This window comes from Colossoma macropomum, unplaced genomic scaffold (genome assembly GCF_904425465.1).
Source record: "Colossoma macropomum unplaced genomic scaffold, Colossoma_macropomum, whole genome shotgun sequence".
Taxonomy (NCBI): Eukaryota; Metazoa; Chordata; class Actinopteri; order Characiformes; family Serrasalmidae; genus Colossoma; species Colossoma macropomum.
This window is the reverse complement of record NW_023494804.1, coordinates 17,117,060-17,135,423: the sequence shown is the minus strand read 5'-3', so window position 1 is coordinate 17,135,423 and position 18,364 is coordinate 17,117,060. Positions and strand designations below refer to the sequence as shown.

Below are 18,364 nucleotides of genomic sequence, written 5' to 3'. Positions count from 1 at the left end.
TTCACCCCCCAAACAGTGTTGGCAGCTATGTTAGCATTGTACATACTAAATTATTCTGTGTGATCTGTACATATTGCACATGCTCACACAGTTTTGCCCATTTTCTTTATTTTTTATACATACTGTTTTCAGGTATAACAAAGAATACATTTAATTCCTTTGCAAATCATTATGTAAAGTATACAAATTATACATCAAAGCATATTTCTTACAGCAAGCCAGAGAAATGTTTACAAGTTCACAGAAAAATTTTAGTGCACATACTTGTGCAAATGGACAGTGCAAAGGCTTTGAGTAAAAAAGAGTTGGTTATAAGCATGTAGACCTGTCAGTTTTTCCCTTTATAAAAATTCTCAGCATGCCTTCATTATCTTGTTAATCTATAACCAGTTTCAGTATAGCTTACAGCTTACTCAGCACAAGACTGATTCACTTTATGACCTGATTCAGTGCTGTACTGATTCACTACAACACCTGATTCAGTACTGTACTGATTCATTACAACACTTGATTTAGTACTGTACTGAAACACTTCAACACCTGATTACTTACTGTACTGATACACTATAACACCTGATTCAGTACTGTACTGATTCACTATACAACCTTATTTTGTACTGTACAGATACACTATAACACCTGATTTACTACTGTACTGGTACACTAAACTACCTTATTTTGTACTGTACTGTTTCTCTACATCCCCAGATTCCATACTGCACTGATTCACTATAACCTCATACAGTATTGTAATGATTCACTACGTGTTTCAGTACTGTACTGATTCACTACAACACCTGATTCAGTAAAAAAAACTGACTATACTGCCTCATTTTGTGCTGTACTGTTTTACTACAAAACCTGACTCATTACTGATTCACACCCATTAACACCTGATTCATTACTGTACTTATTCACTTTAACACCTGAATCCATACTGGATTGATTCACTACATGGACACCAGTACTCTAGTGATTCACTATAACATCTAAATAGGTATTGTACTTACTCGCTATAACATTTGGTTCCATACTCTACTTATTCAACTCTATAACCAATTATACCCTCTTTGTTGCCCTTCATGGCCCTTCTGGATTGCTATAGAAAATTCTGACCTAAAATTTGACTGGGACAGTAGCTGGGGATCCCTGACCTAGGATTTAATCAGACACGTGTCGTATTTGCTTTTACTGGCTCCATTCACAATGAAGAGTGCAGATGTGACTAGCTTTTTGTACAGTGTGGGTTTGCTGGTGTGAGTAAATTTGCAGGATGAACACAGTGCTAGTGCTCGATGTTGTGCTGCTTTAAAAGTGCTCGCAGCCTGTTGAGCTCCTGCTCCTGTAGAAAGATTCACAACAAACACATTTCAAATCAAAGTCTCTGCAAGATTCATTCAAAATCAGTGTTTTTCACTCTCACACATGGAGAAGTGCACAGTTTAAAGTGATAGTTTGCTGAAATATCACATGTACACCATTTTATACAACTCATCCCACACTCACCTCAAACTGTGGAGTTGTTCAGTATCTCTAACAGACTTAATTATGTGATTTCTGACACTGTAGGGCACACTGTTGTCTATTAACATGGACAAAATAAGCAAGTCTTGAGAGTTTGAGGCGAGTGTTTGATGATTTTGGGCATGCTGTTAGCATGATGCTAACAGGTGGGGTATAAACTTCCATTACTTGCTAGCCACAGTAGCCTTGTAGCTCCGGTGTAAAACTAAAGAAGCACATTTCTGTAATTTTTCTGATTGTTTCCAGAATGCAAACATGGGCCTTGACACACACATATTTTCAACTATTTTCACCCCAGAAATCCTGATTCAGCTCATCAGGAAACTATTAAACCCTTTGTGAGGTGAATCAGTTTTTTTGTGGCAGGAAATTCAGAAAAACAGCTTTTGTGCAGGATATCCTCAGCATAGAAATTAATACTACAGGTTAATATATATATTTATATATATATATATATATATATATATATATATATATATATATATATATATATAAAATAACATATTGTTCATTCTACTGAAATGGTTCAAAGTCTGATTTAGACTTCAGACTAAAATCCTTTTGCTTTGAGTGACTCTATACCTTAATTATGTTTATTTTATTAAAACAAATGACTGAACATGCCATTTTGTCACTACCAGAACAATCATAACACTATAAAACCAAATGTTTCAGTAGTGACTGTTTCGGTGGTGACAATTTTAGCTCATTTTGAGCAGAACTCCAGCCAGCAGCCAGTACATGACCAGCAAACACAGCTTTAAACAGCTGTACACACAAATTCAGCACATTTTTCATTAAAACACAAAAAAAATAACAATTGCAGAAAATGTGTTTCAGTAGTGACAATTCTTAATGTTCCACACTGATTTTCAGACTTTGGGACACATTTACTTCAAAACAATGGGATCTAACTGCTCACCATGTGGCCATGAGGGACAGGGATGCAGCCTCATTTCCTGCTCTAAAATGCAGGGGTGTGGCTAAAACAAGGCTCCACCTACAGACTTTAACTGTTTCAGTAGTGACATGAAAACACGGGACAGCATTTTTTTAATGAAGTTTTTTTTTTAATTAAACTAATGATCAATCTAAATCTTTCAACTTCACTATAAAATACATTTAAAAAATGTATTTGTGAACATAAAAAAAGTATTATTTTCACAAGTGTATATTTAAGGGTTAGGGTTTGGGGCAGACACCTCCCAATAGAAAGTACTTTAAATCTACCCTTTAAATCATGATTTTGTGTATATTTACCTTATTTCTTTCTCTATTAATGTGTTAGGTTGAAATAGATCTTAATCCTTGTAAATATCTAAGGTCTCAATACTACATTTTTTTTTTACTGTCAAGACACAGTTTGAAATAATTCAATAGAATAATCCATATATGCATCTTTCTGTTTTATAGACTTACTAATATTAGATAAACATTGTAAAAATTAAGGAAATTTTGTAACCTTTAAAACCCGTGGTTGCAAGTTTGCAGCATTTTACAAGATAAAAATGAAAATCATTATGGTTTTTATGATCAGAAACCTGGCTCTCTGAAGGTTAAGGTAAAAGAAAATCTATGGCTTTAATGTTTCCCCTCCAAAACATGCACACAGAGTTTCATAATTAACTGATGAGCTGAATGAAGTGTAACCGAGCGGCAAAAACAATAAGCCAAGCGCTCCTGCACTGTCCTCAGACGCTCAGGTTCGGTTTATGATTAATTTGGACGAGGAGAACGCTGCTAGCTTTAGCTGTGTTAGCTGATACTCACCATTCTGGCTTTCTGTTCCTGGAGCTCGTTGACTTGCTGGACGAGCCGATCATTGCTCTCTTGCACTTTCTGCACTTTGTGATGAGCTCGGTTTTCCACCGTCACCAGTATACCTGCAGAAGAGAGAGAGAGAGAGAGAGAGAGAGAGAGAGAGAGGGAGAGCAGACATCTTTTTTTCCTGACACAGAGGTCCGCCGAAGCACTAAAAGTGGCAAATTAATAAAGTATCCATCTATCGACCTGAGCCGCATGAGCCATACCGTTAATGATCCTGGCCACCCTCCATAGCCTGAGCAGAATCAGAAGGCCCATTCCATCAAAGGCGTCCTCTCTGGAGATGTAAACAATGTCCAGGACGAAGGACACCACCACCACAACCCCATCAAACACCTCAAATTTGTGCTTGAAAAACTCCATCCGGTATGCATACAGCTTCAAGCTCAACTCCACCATGAAGAAGGTCAGGAGGGCCAAGCTGAGGTAGTGAAAGACCTGCATGGGAGCAATAGAGAGATTATAATATGAATATTAAAATACTGGCCACTTGAATGTTTTAATTATTATCACTTTAATATGTGTGACATCATACCCATGATGAATTCAAAACAGGTTGTTTTACTTAGGGTTTAACTTAGGGGTCATTCAGACTTGGCAGGTTTGGTTGTATTAAAACGAACCCTGGTGCGAGTGCTCTGTTAGAGCAAGAGAGAACACCGCTCTCTGAACTCACACTGCTCCAAATAAACAGACCGAGACCCCCTGAGCAGGACAGTCTCGGTTCATTTCAAAACAAACTCTGGTGCAATTTATAGTTTGGGTTTTTCAAATGAGGCTAGACAGATAAAATAAGACATAAGTAAAACCAACAAGCCCAGATAGAACAGACAACAGCACAATTCAGAAAGTTTGGAGGACATTATCACAATTACTGTACATCATGGCCTTTTTAATTGACTATATCTTTTGTCTTGATGTTAGATATGTCAGTGTGAACGCTAAAAACGCTTTTAAAAAGAGAAGAAAAATATAGTTTTTCATGATATGTGCCCTTTAACCCCTTTAATGTCCACATTCCAGGAGATCTAGTAACTCTGTAAGGGGTTAAAGTGTGCCTCTTAGTAGATTCAGTTGATTACAGTATGGGTAATACTTTCATATTAGCTCTCAAAAGACTTCACCAACATCAAAGTTCAAAGGTATCAACAGGCTGTGTATAGTATAATGTTCACCACATTACTCTTTTCTTATTAAATGTCATCAATGACTACCTTAGCTGACATTCAAGCCAATAGTCCTGTTTCAAGCTGCACTATGTAAGATTTGGGGATTTGGAGACCTCTCTAGTGGAAACGTGTAGTTGCACATGCCATGTGGAAGAAAATTGGTAGTGTAGGTTGTGAAGTACCACTTAACTTCCTCAAAATTAAAACACATAAATACTTATTATTAAATAATTATACCTTCACAATGATGTGAATAAATACCGTGAATAATAAAATATTTTTGACTAATAAATTATTCAGAGGATACTGTTGTACTGAATACTGTGGCATGAAGCACTTCTACTGGGGATGACTTTAATTACTATTTAATTAAATGAGCCACTTGTTTATATGAGATATAAATAAAAGCATGCATAACTAAAAACATGTGACCCTGGAGTAGTTGCGCTGCAGAAGTCTGTAGATTCGGCCTTACAGCAGCTCACCTGTGGGGCGATCCGGTGCTGGTCTGCTTTGATTATGGAGAGGTCGATCAGCAGCTCACATAGTACAAATATGGCATCCAAAACCACCAGGCACACAACAGCTATCTAGAACACAGAAGAACTTAAACGTTACTTAGACAACATGCACTGCTCAGCCTTTTATATCAGCTCAGTTAATCAACGTGACTGTTGCTATTTCACCATTTAATAGTGTATAAAGTATAACAGAAGTGAGCAATATGATGATATTTTATCATTAGGGGCACTCATCATACATTTGGCTGTTTCTTTAAGCCAAGGCTCACAGTGTGTGGACTAAATGAACACAAGACCCACACTAGAACATTTCCAGCACTTAATAGTATCTAAAATCACAGTATAAATAACATTATTTACTCTTTAATGATCCAAACTGTGATTTTAAATGTATCATAGAAAAATCAGTTGCCTATTGCAATAACACAAATCAAATAAAGTGTAACATGAAAAGTAAGGGGCAACCGGCTATTCAGCACAGTGAGTCGTGGATATTTTATCCTATGACGTTTTGGTTTAGGTGTAGCAGCAGCATTCAAATACGGTGCAAGTGCTCTTAACTGCCTTACACTAGTAACCTCATAAAATATCAAAACAGATCAGCCACAATAAAATAATAAACTGTCAAGTATGGAACAAAAATCTGCCCATTCTGATTTCATTAATCCCGCGTTATCATTATTGTGATAACTTACATCAGGATACACCAGGAAGGAGTCGGCAACCCAAATGTTAAGAAGAGCTATTTTGTGTTTTCAACAAAAACCAAACCAAATGTCCGTTTCCGTTTCACCATCTTGGCAGTAAATACGTCTGAGTATGTGCTAATGTCCTAATATATACTACAGAACATAATATAAGCTAAAACACAGACTTATTTTGCTCTGCCGTAAAGCTGATTTTCTCACATCTCCAGCAGGAAACATTTCCTCAAAAGCAGAACAGTTTCTTCTAAAATGTCTGTCAACATTTGACTTTTTACAAGGTTAAAGTCAGCTTCTCATTCACCCGCTTCAGTTTCCTGTTCCACCTTAAATGGTGGTCAATTTAATGGCTGTACAATTTATGGCGGAACAGGAAAATTAGAACAAGAAGCTGGCAAATGAGAATCTGACTTCAGCTTTGTTACTTTTTAGTGTCTGACAGTTTCTCACTGCAGATTAAATGTATCAGGAAACCTGGAGTGATTATAAAGGCAAATAAGTTCATTCATCTCCAAATTATCAATGTTCATCTTAAATCTTTCTCTTTCCCTTTTCATTTGCTACTAGCTAGGCGAGATTGTTGTCTGCATTCCAGTGGTGACCAGCAGTCTGCGCGCCGATCTTCAGGGTTAAAGGGCGAATTAGCAGTTCTACATTAACTCCAGCGTTTTATTGTTAAAACTGTTTTTAGGGACATATGCTGCTCCAGAGCCACATGTCGCCGACCCCTGGGCTACACCTTCATGGGTGTCATCAGTACTTCTGAAATACTGAACAACTAACTGCATGGACCATAAAGACAGATTTAGACCAATTAATCAGCCTGTAAATAACACCAACAACCAGTGTACAGTAACTGCACAGTAACAAGTAGCTAATTGTACAGGAACCCATTATGTCATCGTATTTTCTTTATTTTCAACAGCTGTTTAATATTCATCCTCATGTTCCCTCTTAATAAGTTTATTTCTGCAAATATTTTATATATTTATAAATAAAAGAAAAAACATTGTAATCATTCCTTTTTTAAACATGGCACTGTTGTTTAGCTGGTGCACTCTGTCTACTCAATTAAAGTGACACAGTTTCAGATGTGAAGGTCAGTATCTGCAGATCTAAGATCATAAACAGACAGACATTCGGGAGCTTTAAGGTCATTCAGATCTTTAAAAACCAGCAGCAGAGCTTTAAAATCTCTCTAAAAGATCCAGGCAGTCAGTGGAGTGTGTAAACGGGGGTGACATGAGCTCTCTGTGTTGGTGTTGTGAGGATCCGTGATGCTGCATTCTGTACAAGTTGTAGAGGATGGATTGTTTTCTCCAGAAAGAAGATCATTACAGTGATCAACTCTGCTGAAGAAAGACAGCTACAAGTTTCTCTGTGTCACTCCGGGATAGAAAAGGCCAAACTTAAATAAAAAGCTACTTAAGTAACTGTGTTTACATGCGGGATAAAACAGAGCTCAGTCTAAGATCACACCCAGGTTTATGACTTCAGGTTTGGTATATTAAGAAAAAGAGCCGAGCTTCTCATAAAACAGCTTTCTCTTTTAGCATAAAAAAGAGAAAGTTTTAGCACTATGGATCAGTATTTGATTTGAAGGAATGGAAATGGATAACCGCATTTCATCAGCATAGCTATGAAAATTGAAATCCTGTTTACTGATGACATCACCAAGATGTAACATTAAAGCAACACTGTATGATTTGGGGATTTGGAGATCTCTCTGTTGAAAATATGTAATTGCACCACCGGATCTGACTTTTGTGAGTGCGCTGAAAGAGTATTTGAAGAGAACTCAAAACTTGGTGAGGGACGTGTCTTCCGAGGATGTAAGTGAATTATGTACTACCGTCATCATACCCAGATAGCAAGTATACATCGGTCCGCTGGCTTGACAAGGTCGGCTCCCGCTGACAGTTAGCCACTGCTGGTCCACCCTTGGACCACCCAGATTACTGTCACGCATACAAGGTCTAACTAGCTAACTTCTTAAACAGTTTTTAAATGCACACAGACTTTTATTTTGGAAAATAAACTATACAATTGTTGCAACCAATTGAGAGAAATGACTAGGCCTTATATAAAATGATTTTTTTTTAAATGTTGTTGCTGACACTGTGCCTGATAACATTAGCATAGTGGACCACTGTTGGCCCACTGATGGCAAAGTTGGCGGGTCACTGGTTTTGCTCAGTGTTTTCTGGATGGCCCACCAGTGATTAAGCACAGTATTAGACAAAAAATTCCACTTATCATCCCTCATTTTCAACTCACAGTCAAATTTACTTAGTTTTCTGTCCTTACTTACTTATTTTAGTAAATAATTTTAATCTAGTGCAGTGTCAGCAACAACTTTTTCTATAAAATAATTTTATATATTTTTTCACTGATTTTTTTTCTCTCTCAGGTGTTTGTAATATTTGCCTTAGTTTATTTTATGAAATACAAGTCTGTGGGCATTTAACTAACTAACTAACATTTAACTAACTAATTAACAAAGAATATCAAAAAAAGAAATAAAGGAAAAATAAGTAGATTGGACTGTGAGTGGAAAATTAGTGATGAAAAGTGGCATTTTGCCTAAAAGCTTTGCTGTCAGCTGGCCAATAGTGGTCCACTGTCCGCTTGCTATCTGGGTATCTTCATTAGTAATGCTCACTTTGCATTTGAGACCTACACATCGAGTCTGACCTTCTTTTGGAGTCTGTACGTGACATTAATATGTAAAGACGTATGACGTGGTCTGAAAAATTCCCACCAACTCCGTCCCAGTACCTCTGACTTGATTATTTCAGGCTTTACAAGGAAACTCAATGGATCTTTGGTACCTGAAACCTCTCGGAGCTGAAGAGCCTCTTCATGGAGTCTCTGAAGGTCAGCGCAGAGGGGTGGGTCTGCTTTGCTGGCTCCAGCTCCTCGCTGTTCGTGTGCAGCTCTTCATGGTCCCACTGGGAGATGCTGTGGTGATTGTCCCCCACCGCGGTGAAAAACCTCAGAAAACGACGGGGCATTGTGCCTGGGTCGCTCACCACAGCCACAAAAACTCTGCAGCGTGGATATAGTGGGTTTGCTGGTCATTGAGTATTGTGCCATAGAACTCTTTAAATCACTTTTGTCATATATATATACACACTATAGATAAGTGGGTGTTATACAGTGACATAAACCACAATAACTATCAGAGAGTACTGAACAGCTCCATATGATTTATGTATGTAGTTAGCACTTTATATAAGGTCTTCTTACTTGTTAGCTACATTAGCTCCAGTGCTAAAGATAAGAAGAACTTCAGACACTAAACATGTCTTGGCTAATCGACTACATTTGGGCTAAATTGTGTGAACTTTAAGAACTTAATGTTTATTCCAATTTCATGTCATGTTAATTAATACTTTATTTTTTCTAAATAAGTAAAGGTACTGTAAATAGGGTTTTACACTACTTTTCAATTTCCCAGTAAAAATTTCATTATAATCAAATTTATACTGGGAAATGAAGGAAAAAATGGCTTCATCTTGACATGTGTGTACATTAGTATCCAACACCCATTACCTGAAATACTAAAATAAATTTCGCCCTATAAGGGTAACTTAATATGTCCTGCATGTACATCTCTGCATGAATGGATTTTAAAAATCAGATTTAGGCCAAAAACGTCAGAAAATCATAAAACAATGTCTCAGATATGAGGCAGCACCATTTCATGTACTAACTTTGTTTGAAGGAGCTTCTTATTTAACTCTTCAGACATCTGATTCCCATCACCACCACTAGCACCACCACAGTTCCATGTACTCAAATAAAACCTTAAATTTGTACTCTTCACTGTATTTTTACTTTACTTTTTTCTGAGGTCCTTTTTAGTCTTTAACATGTAATTCCTAATTCTCTTTTTTTTTGGGGTTTAACTTCATTCTGTTGTTTTGGTTCAGCTCCTGTTCTGCTTTACTGTTGATCACTCCTCTCACTTTGGAGCTTCAGTGTTTTATTTTAGACCAAAAAAGAGAAGAATAGAGTCTAACAGACTTTATTTCCTGTGCTGAGAGATGCTGGATGGACTAAGAAGTTCCACTGCAGTTCTATAAGACACTAAGTACCAAAGTAGAGCTGCTACTTTTCTACGGTTCTCTTACTGGAGTACAGGTTTGGCCACTGTACACACCTCTAGTCTAAGCAAAGAGCAACAACAAAGACTCCAAAACGTGTAAAACAGGTACTGCTACTCAGGAGCCTGTCATTACCTGAGGATTAGACATGAGTCTTTACTTGGCAGTTTTAAACTATTCACTAATAAACAGTCAACATATAAGAGAAACACCAGAATTTAGGATGTGGGATGCCTCTATTTTCCTTCCTCACATTTAGTTAGTAAATAATTACAACATAAGCTGCAGACATACAGTGTAATAGACTCTAATAAAACTGACCACATTTGACATTTAGTTAAATGCATTTAAATGGACAATGCAGAATATATAACTATATAACTATATAGATACATGTAATCTATCTATATATACACTCTCACTTTGCACTTCTTTGAGTCCTCTTGGTATCTACACTCACTGTCCATTTTATCAGCTCCATTGTCCATATAGGAGCACTTTGTAGTTCTACAGTTACAGATTGTAGTCCATCTGTTTCTCTGCCCTCCTGTTCTTCAGTGGTCTCTGACTATACATACATATATACATTCAACGAGGTAGGAGTGTCTATTAGAGTGGTGGACACAGTGTTTAAAAACTCCAGCAGCACTGCTGTGTCTGATCCACTCGCACCAGCGCAACACACACTAGCAGACCGCCACCATATCAGTGTCACTGCAGTGCTGAGAATGACCCACCACCCAAATGTGGTGGTCCTGTGGAGGTCCTGACCATATGTATGCAGAGAAACAGATGGAGTACAGTCTGTAACTGTAGAACTACAAAGTGCTCCTATAGGGTCAGTGGAGCTGATCAAATGGACAGTGAGAGCAGAACCAAAGAGCTGTCCAGTCAGTGGCCATAACACTGACTAACTACGTTTCATTACAAAGTGAGCATAAGGCCTGTTTAGTTGGATTATTTAGTGCAGTACACTGAATACAAATCACTGTAGTTGTAGGTTATTATTATTATTGTTGTTGTTATTGTTATTATTATATTTTTATATTTAGCACTACATATACTTATATGTATATACTTCTATTTTGCAGGTTCCAGCTTATTAAATCGTGATAAGCGGCTAAGCCGCCGCTGTGTTGATATTCATCATTCTGACTTGTGCCTAACTCGTGATTTCCTCCTGTTTCCTTCTCAGCAGCTCCAAAAAAAAAATCAGCAGTTTCTGCAGGTCAGACTACACAGAACACAGAAGAAGAAGAAGAAGAGGCACTCTGTGTATTTAAAAGAGAGCAGATGTGTCAGTAAATCACTGAAACTCTGCGCTGCTCGGGTGTGTTTACTCTTTACTGGAATGCGCTGAAATAACCCTGCAGTCCGAAGCTCTGCTGTGTTTGTGGATCTACGTGCGCGGCGCGTCTCCAATGAGCGGATCTGTTCTTACCTTCACGCGGAGTTAAAGTTGGTGGATTTGCCGCGATAAACTGAGATTTTTAGCACCGTAAAAGTTGTCGGTCCTTCACAAACCCAGACCAGCCCCCGTTTCCTCCAAAACTTTGACCCCAAAACTCCGCCTCTGCTGCTCTCGCGCTCCAGCTGCAGCTTCACCCCACACACCAAGATCCATAAACCACTCAGCACGCAGAGAATCCGCCGGAGGAGGCGCTGTAGAGCACAGACACAGACCGACACCTACACGGACAGATCACAGGTTCCTAAGACTCGTCCTGCAGAACTTCCTGAGCTGAACATGTTAGTGTCTTACTTCTCTAAATACCCACTACAGCAGACAGACAGACAGACAGACAGACAGACAGACAGATAGATAGATAGACAGAAAGATAGGCATATATACATTGTTATTAATTGTGGAGATGCCATATATATATATATATATATATATATATATATATATATATATATATATATACTTCAAAGGTCGCGAGACATCGTGGCATCTCCACAATTAATAAAAATTAGTTAATAAATATACATTTGTATAATGAATTTAATGTAGGTCAATGGAACCAGACTTTTTTCCAAGTAGTTTTGGGCCGTTTCTTTTACTCCATTTATTATAATTTATACACAATGTCATAATGTGAAGTATATATATATATATATATATATATATATATATATATATATATATATACATAGATAGATAGATAGATAGATAGATTGGCAAACAGTGTGCGTGCAATAAACATTGTGGGCGGAGCCTCTTCGACATCGTCACGCTGAAGCTCGAGCCCCGTCGCGCGCTCTCGGCCTTAGTTGCTAAGTTATGGTTTGTGAATGTCCTCGCGTGAAAGGTCACGTTACCAAGTAACGCAGAAAGTATGCTGAAAGTGAGAGCACCCCAAAACAACACAGCACGTGACTCCCAGCAGTTAATAATAATTCAGATTCTGAAAATAATAACAATAATCAAGATTCTAATATCAGAATCAGAATTAGTTTTATTGACTGAGTCAGACGTCACTGGGACTTTGACTTGGCCGTTGCGCACATTAACATAAACATTACAGCAAAAATAAACAGAACAGAATAAAAGAAAAGAAAAAAAGAATCAGGAGAAAAAATGAAAAAATAAATAAAGCAGTATAAGAAGATAATTGAGCTGTAGTCCCTCTAGTTTGTGAGGGGCAGGTCGCTAGAGGGCGCTGTGCGCCGCTGAATTGGGTTAAAGCGGAACTCTGAACAGCTCTCACTTTCTGAGTGGACTGGAATAAAAACCTTACATTTACACAGTTCTTTCACAACACTGAGTTACTGCACTACAGGCTGTTCAGGAATGAACACTACGGCTCTGAAAGCTTATAGAAGATTAAATGAACTCCTACAGTTTTCATAGAAGTCCAGCTGGACCCAAAAGGAAATTGAGAGAGTTTTGATGTGGATGAATTTAGGTTCTTACATCCTACAGCTATTATAGTTAAGTTAATCGCCTCATATTTCACTGGTCATCCTGCATCAGTGCCTCACTGTATTCTCTCCAAATGTTATCAGCACAGGAGGAAACTCAAAAATAGCCTCCTCATGGTCCAGTAGTGGGTGCATGCTGGCATGAATGGGCCTGACTGTCCCTGAGCAGTATGAATGGAGTGTATAGAGTGCACAGGGACACATAGACCCCATCCTTTCACCCCTACTTGCAGCTGGAGCAAACGAAGAGGGTCCTGTAAAAGAAGGTCTCTGTGTGCACCTTGGGTGAGGTGGCCCTCCTTCCTTATTTGCTTCCCTACAACCTGAGGCAGCACATTTATTCACTTCTTATCCAGACAGACTTGCACTGCATAAAATGACAAACACATACACACACACACACACACACACATATATATATGTGTGTGTGTGTGTGTGTGTGTGTGTGTGCAGTGCAAGTCTGTGTGTGTTGAATACATATATATATATATATATATATATATATATATATATATATATGTATCCAACAGCAGCTGAGAGATTGACACTAATCCTGTACAGACCTCTGATGTAATGTGGTGTACTTTGGGAAATCTAATGTGATAAGAATGTTATTAGCATTAAAGGGCCCATATCATGCAAAACCAAATGTTCCTTATTTTTGTTAAATAAAGCAGTATGATGTTGGACGTGAATACTGTTGAAGTTTTAAATCTTACCAGTCCATAGAGTCTATATATAGTAACTAAGCCGCAGAAACAGCCTATTTTAAGGTCAGCATTTTTGTGATGTCATGAAAAAAAACCCCAATAATTTACATGTATTTGCTCATCTGCCCTACACCAGTTTAGCTTTGCCCATTCACGCCAAAGTTATGAGGAGTGTTGCAGCCCAGAAAGCTTTTAGAATGTGGTACAATACAAGGCAGCCAGTCAAAACAGAGCTCATTTGTATATATCCATGCTAAAGGCACAGTAACAATGACTTTTCAGTACATGAGATCATTCTAGCATTATAAGTGGACATGTGTATATATTTTAACCCTCTCCAGTCGACAATGTCATATACAACATTAAAGGATGTCACAGATAAAATAAAAAATATTTTGTGGATGCTGCATGCTATAGACGTTCTTTCATTTCACCTGGTAGGGGTAGTGTTGTTTAGGTGACGACAAGTCATGAACACAGATCTCTGATTGGTCAACAAGTGAGAAACACAGCCTCTGACTGGTGGACGAGTCAGGAACACAGTCTTTGATAGGTCAACGAGTCAAAAACACAGCCTCTATTTGGTCGATGAGTCAGGAACACAGCCTCTGATTGGTCAACAAGTGGTCCATAGGACACTTTTCCACTTCATCTCAGTTCATATTAAATGAGCTCAGACCCAGAGAAGGCAGCGGCGTTTCTGGATCCTGTTTAAATATGGTTTCTTCTTCAATGGTTTTCTGAAGTGTTCCCAAGCCCATGCAGTGATTTCCACTACAGAATTGTGTCTGTTTTTAATGTAGTGCTGTCTGAGGGCCCAAAGATCACAGCCATCCAATACTAGTTTTCGGCCTTCCCCTTTGCATATAGGGAATTCTCCTGATTCTCTGACTCTTTCAATGATAATATGTACCGTAGATGATGGAATTCCCGGGTTCTTTGCTATTTTAGTTTGAGAAACATTATTCTTGAATTGTTGCACTACTTGCCTGCATGGTCTTTTACAGAGTGGTGAACCCCTCCTCATCTTTACTTCTGAAAGACTCAGCCTCTCTGGGATACTCTTTTGTACCCAATCATGTTACCGACCTGTTGCCAATGAACCACCAGGTGTTTTTTAGCATTACACAACTAAAGCCTTTTGTTGCCCCCGTCCCAACTTTTTTGGAACGTGTTACTGACATCAAATTCAAAATGAGCATATATTTTTTTCAAAAAACAGTACAATTTTAGCTTCAACATTTCATATGTTGTCTGTATACTATTTTCACTTGAACATATGGAGTTTAAATAATTTGCACATCATTACATTTTGTTTTTATTTACATTTTGCACAACATACCAACTTTTTTGGTTAGTACATAGTGCAGCTTTAACCATATTGTTATTTCACCACAGTATATGCAATGGACACAGAGAAGCTGGAGATAGCTCTTTGGACCTCAGTAGAGAGAAAATAGGACTGTGAGGGAAGCTTCATTACTGAATAAAGCTGCTCAACTCCCTCCTGAGTGCTTTTCAACCACTAGTAGAAGAATTCTCCCCATTTCTGAAGGCCTAATAGGGGCTGTGTATTGAGCATAGCTTATTTCACTGTTGACAGCTGAATGTAAACGAGACTCATTTGCGTGTTTCAAAAGATACTGTTCCCTCCCCCGTCCACTCTATTTCCATGTACGGAAAATAAGCTGTAAAAACAGCCCCATTTGAATTCATTGTTTTTTGTGATGTCACTAAAGCCAACCCATTTTCATACATCTGCCTTCTACAGCAGTTTAGCCCCGCCCATTCATGCTAAAAATATAAGAAATATTTCAGCCTGCACTCCTTTTCTGCTGGCACAATACAATGCAGCCAATCAGAATAGAGCTCATTTACATATATCAGTCTTATGTGATGACAGCAGTAGATAATTCACTCACATCCTCGGTAGATGAGTCTTTCACCAAAACAGAGTTCTTTTTAAATACTCATCTGCTTGTGGAAAGGGGTCCGAAGCACAGACCCTGTTACAAAATGTTTTTCCACACATTGCATGCAGTTATACATTTCCACCAGAGAGCTCTCCAAATCTCTAAATCTTACACAAAGTAGCTTTACATACTGTTTGTTGTAAACCTACAGTCTGGACATGTTTAGGTGTGCTGTAGTTCAAATGAAAAAGTCAGTGGCTATCAAGTATTGTTTAGGACAGGGGTCAGCAACCCAAATGTTAAGAAGAGCCATTTTGTCTATTCAACAAAAATGAAACCACTTTGGGAGCCACAACATTTTTGTCCATTTTACCATCTTGGCTGTAAATATGTCTTAGTAGGTACTAATGTACTAGTAAAGGCTGCATAAACATATAAACAAAAATGCAATCTTAGCTACTTTGTTCTGCTATAAACTTTAGCTCAGCTATAGCTGCTTTCCTCTCATCTCCAGCAGGAAACCTTTCTTTAAAATAGTAGAATAGTTTCTACAATGTTCTACGTTTTACAAGGCTGAAGTCAGCTTCTCACTCTCCAGCTTCTTGTTCAAATTTTCCCCTCCTCCTTAAATGGTGCCTGAGATGCCAGGGTGTAACTGCTGCACCATTTAAGGTGAAACAGGAAAATTCAAACAAGAAGCTGACGAATGAGACTCCGACTTCAGCTTCGTGACTTTTTAGTGTCTGACAGTTTCCCTTTGCAGATTAAATGTATCAGGAAACCAGCTGGAGTGATTATTAAATGCAAATAAGTCCATTCATCTCAAAGTTCATCTTAAATCTCTCTCTTTGCCGTTTCATTCGCTACTAGCTAGGTGAGATTGTTGTCTGCTTTGCTATGGTGACCAGCAGTCTGTGCGCAGCCCTTCTGGGTTAAAGGGTGAATTAGCAGTTCTACATTAACTCCAGTGTTTAAGACCATTTATTGTTAAACTGTGTTAGAACGATCAGCAGAGCTTTATTTTACTGCAATGGAGGATTATTTTATTTTTTACCTAAAAATCTAATTCTGCTGTGGAGCCACAACAGGGCAGTTACAGAGCCACATACAGCTCTGGAGCTGTATGTTGCCAACCCCTGGTATAGGATAAGAGGTATTAGGCAAAATAATTGAAAAAAGAGAAAAACAGAGCTGTACAGACTTTAGATCCTGTGTTGATAAATGCTGGATTTGCTAAGAACTTAGTACTTATGTAGTCTTTGACCTAATACTTTTACTCAAGCTGTTTGATTTGAAGGTACTTTTGCTTTTACTTGTGTCATTATTTTATCTAAGTGTCAAAATTTTAATTTTTAATCCATGTGCAAATTATGTGCACATTCCATGAAGTAAATTCAGTACATTACTGTTCTTTAATGTGTTGTGGATCTCACATTCAAGCTGACCCCAGTCTTACTCCATCTGCAAAAGATATGCTAAATAGATTATTACAGTTGTGTAAAAAAAAGTTTGGGCACCCCTGGTCAACTTTTGGTGCACGGTCCCTCCAATGAAAAACCATGTATTAACTATTCCACCCTTTTTAGGATTATCAGTTACTTTGTTTTCTATTGTATTTTGTATTTTATATTAAAAAGCTGAATTATACTTTATTTACATTTTAGTGACCTCTTTAATTTAACCTCCTAAATGGCCAGGGCTCACCAGCAAGCCCAAAAATGTATTACACACTTCTCTAACCTAAGAATAGCTCAGCCAGTTTACACTGAAGTCCCTGTAGTTACTGAACAACAAGCTCTAATATGTAACAAGCCTGAGATTTTAAGGGGTTAAATACAGGGCATCAAACAACAAATCCATGCTTATAAGATTTTTACAAAAATGTCGCATGTACAGTTTTTCATTGCGAGAGCTCAATTTCTGACAAAAAAAATAAAAGACAAAATGTTATGTTACATTTCATGTTTTCTGTTCTATTTTTTCCAATTAAAAATCAGCAAATAAACAGTAACTGTGCACTAAAATTGGCATTTGAGTGTCTATAGATTAAAAAATCAAAATACATGTAATTTGACTATGTCTGATTTTATATGAATCAGGTTTGTTAGAGCTAAAATGTGCAGTGCTGGGGTTTTTCAGGACCAGAACTGGGGACCTCATGGTTCTGTTGTTATTGAGTCTAAAGGCTGTGCATGTTTCCCTACATCCCTCAATTCACTTAGTTTGCTGAATGTCTGCATCTGTGCACTAATGCGCTCCAGCTAATCAAGCATTAGCCTACTGAAATAAACAAGATTATATCAATTACAGTGCTGAAACAGAGCCTGTTTTCACTGATTTCTGAATAACGTCATTGTTTTCCCTGTTTATTTATATCTGGAGATAAAGCTCAAAGACTGATACTGATCTTACACAGATAACTGATGTGGTTTGATGTTCTGCTGATGTTTTGTGTCTCATGATGGTGAAGTCTGGAATTATTGATGCACTGACCTAAATACACCTAATTATTAAATATTTTCAATATTATGAAAGAAAATTACACACACACAAACACACACACACACACACACACACACACACACACACACACACCTGTATATGTGGGTCAAATGCTCCATTAACAAAATGTATTTGATATAGAAATGACTTGAATAATTACATTTTAAATGAAATACATTACGAGAGTCATAATGACAAAGTGCTATAACGTTCCAAAACTACATAAAAGCTTACACTGTCCTGAAAAATCTTTGTCAATAAGTTTAACATAATTGTAACATAATCATTCTCAAAAGTCAGCATAGTGTAATCAATGTGCAGAAACCCATGAGACAGTAAATTATATCACAAAAAACAAACCCCTGAAGACCCTCCTGGTTGTGTGAGAAGTTCAACGAGTATAAAAATATGACCTGTTTTATGACACCGCAAGATTTGTTCAGTCTTCTATATCAAATGTTAT

At 37.7% G+C, this 18,364-nt stretch overlaps 1 protein-coding gene across 1 annotated transcript; it reads right to left on the bottom strand.

The window, feature by feature from the left end:
- Positions 1–79: 79 nt before the first annotated feature.
- Positions 80–11,495, bottom strand: hvcn1 (hydrogen voltage-gated channel 1). Its single transcript, XM_036595134.1, has 6 exons — positions 11,293–11,495; positions 8,574–8,790; positions 5,003–5,107; positions 3,555–3,786; positions 3,295–3,407; positions 80–1,342 (listed from the first exon to the last, which is right to left on the bottom strand). The coding sequence occupies exons 2-6, from the start codon at positions 8,754–8,756 to the stop codon at positions 1,286–1,288; spliced, it is 690 nt and encodes a 229-aa protein (XP_036451027.1). The 5' UTR covers positions 8,757–8,790; positions 11,293–11,495; the 3' UTR covers positions 80–1,285.
- Positions 11,496–18,364: the final 6,869 nt, after the last annotated feature.

What these genes read in the sequence shown, in the direction of transcription:
- hvcn1 (XM_036595134.1), bottom strand. Translation starts at nt 8,756, where the DNA reads ATGCCCCGTCGTTTTCTGAGGTTTTTCACCGCGGTGGGGGACAATCAC. An exon ending in TCAGCTCCGAGAGGTTTCAG is followed by an intron (nt 5,108 to 8,573) that starts GTACCAAAGATC and finishes TCTGTGTTCTAG; the next exon opens with ATAGCTGTTGTGTGCCTGGT. An exon ending in GGTGGCCAGGATCATTAACG is followed by an intron (nt 3,408 to 3,554) that starts GTATGGCTCATG and finishes TCTCTTCTGCAG; the next exon opens with GTATACTGGTGACGGTGGAA.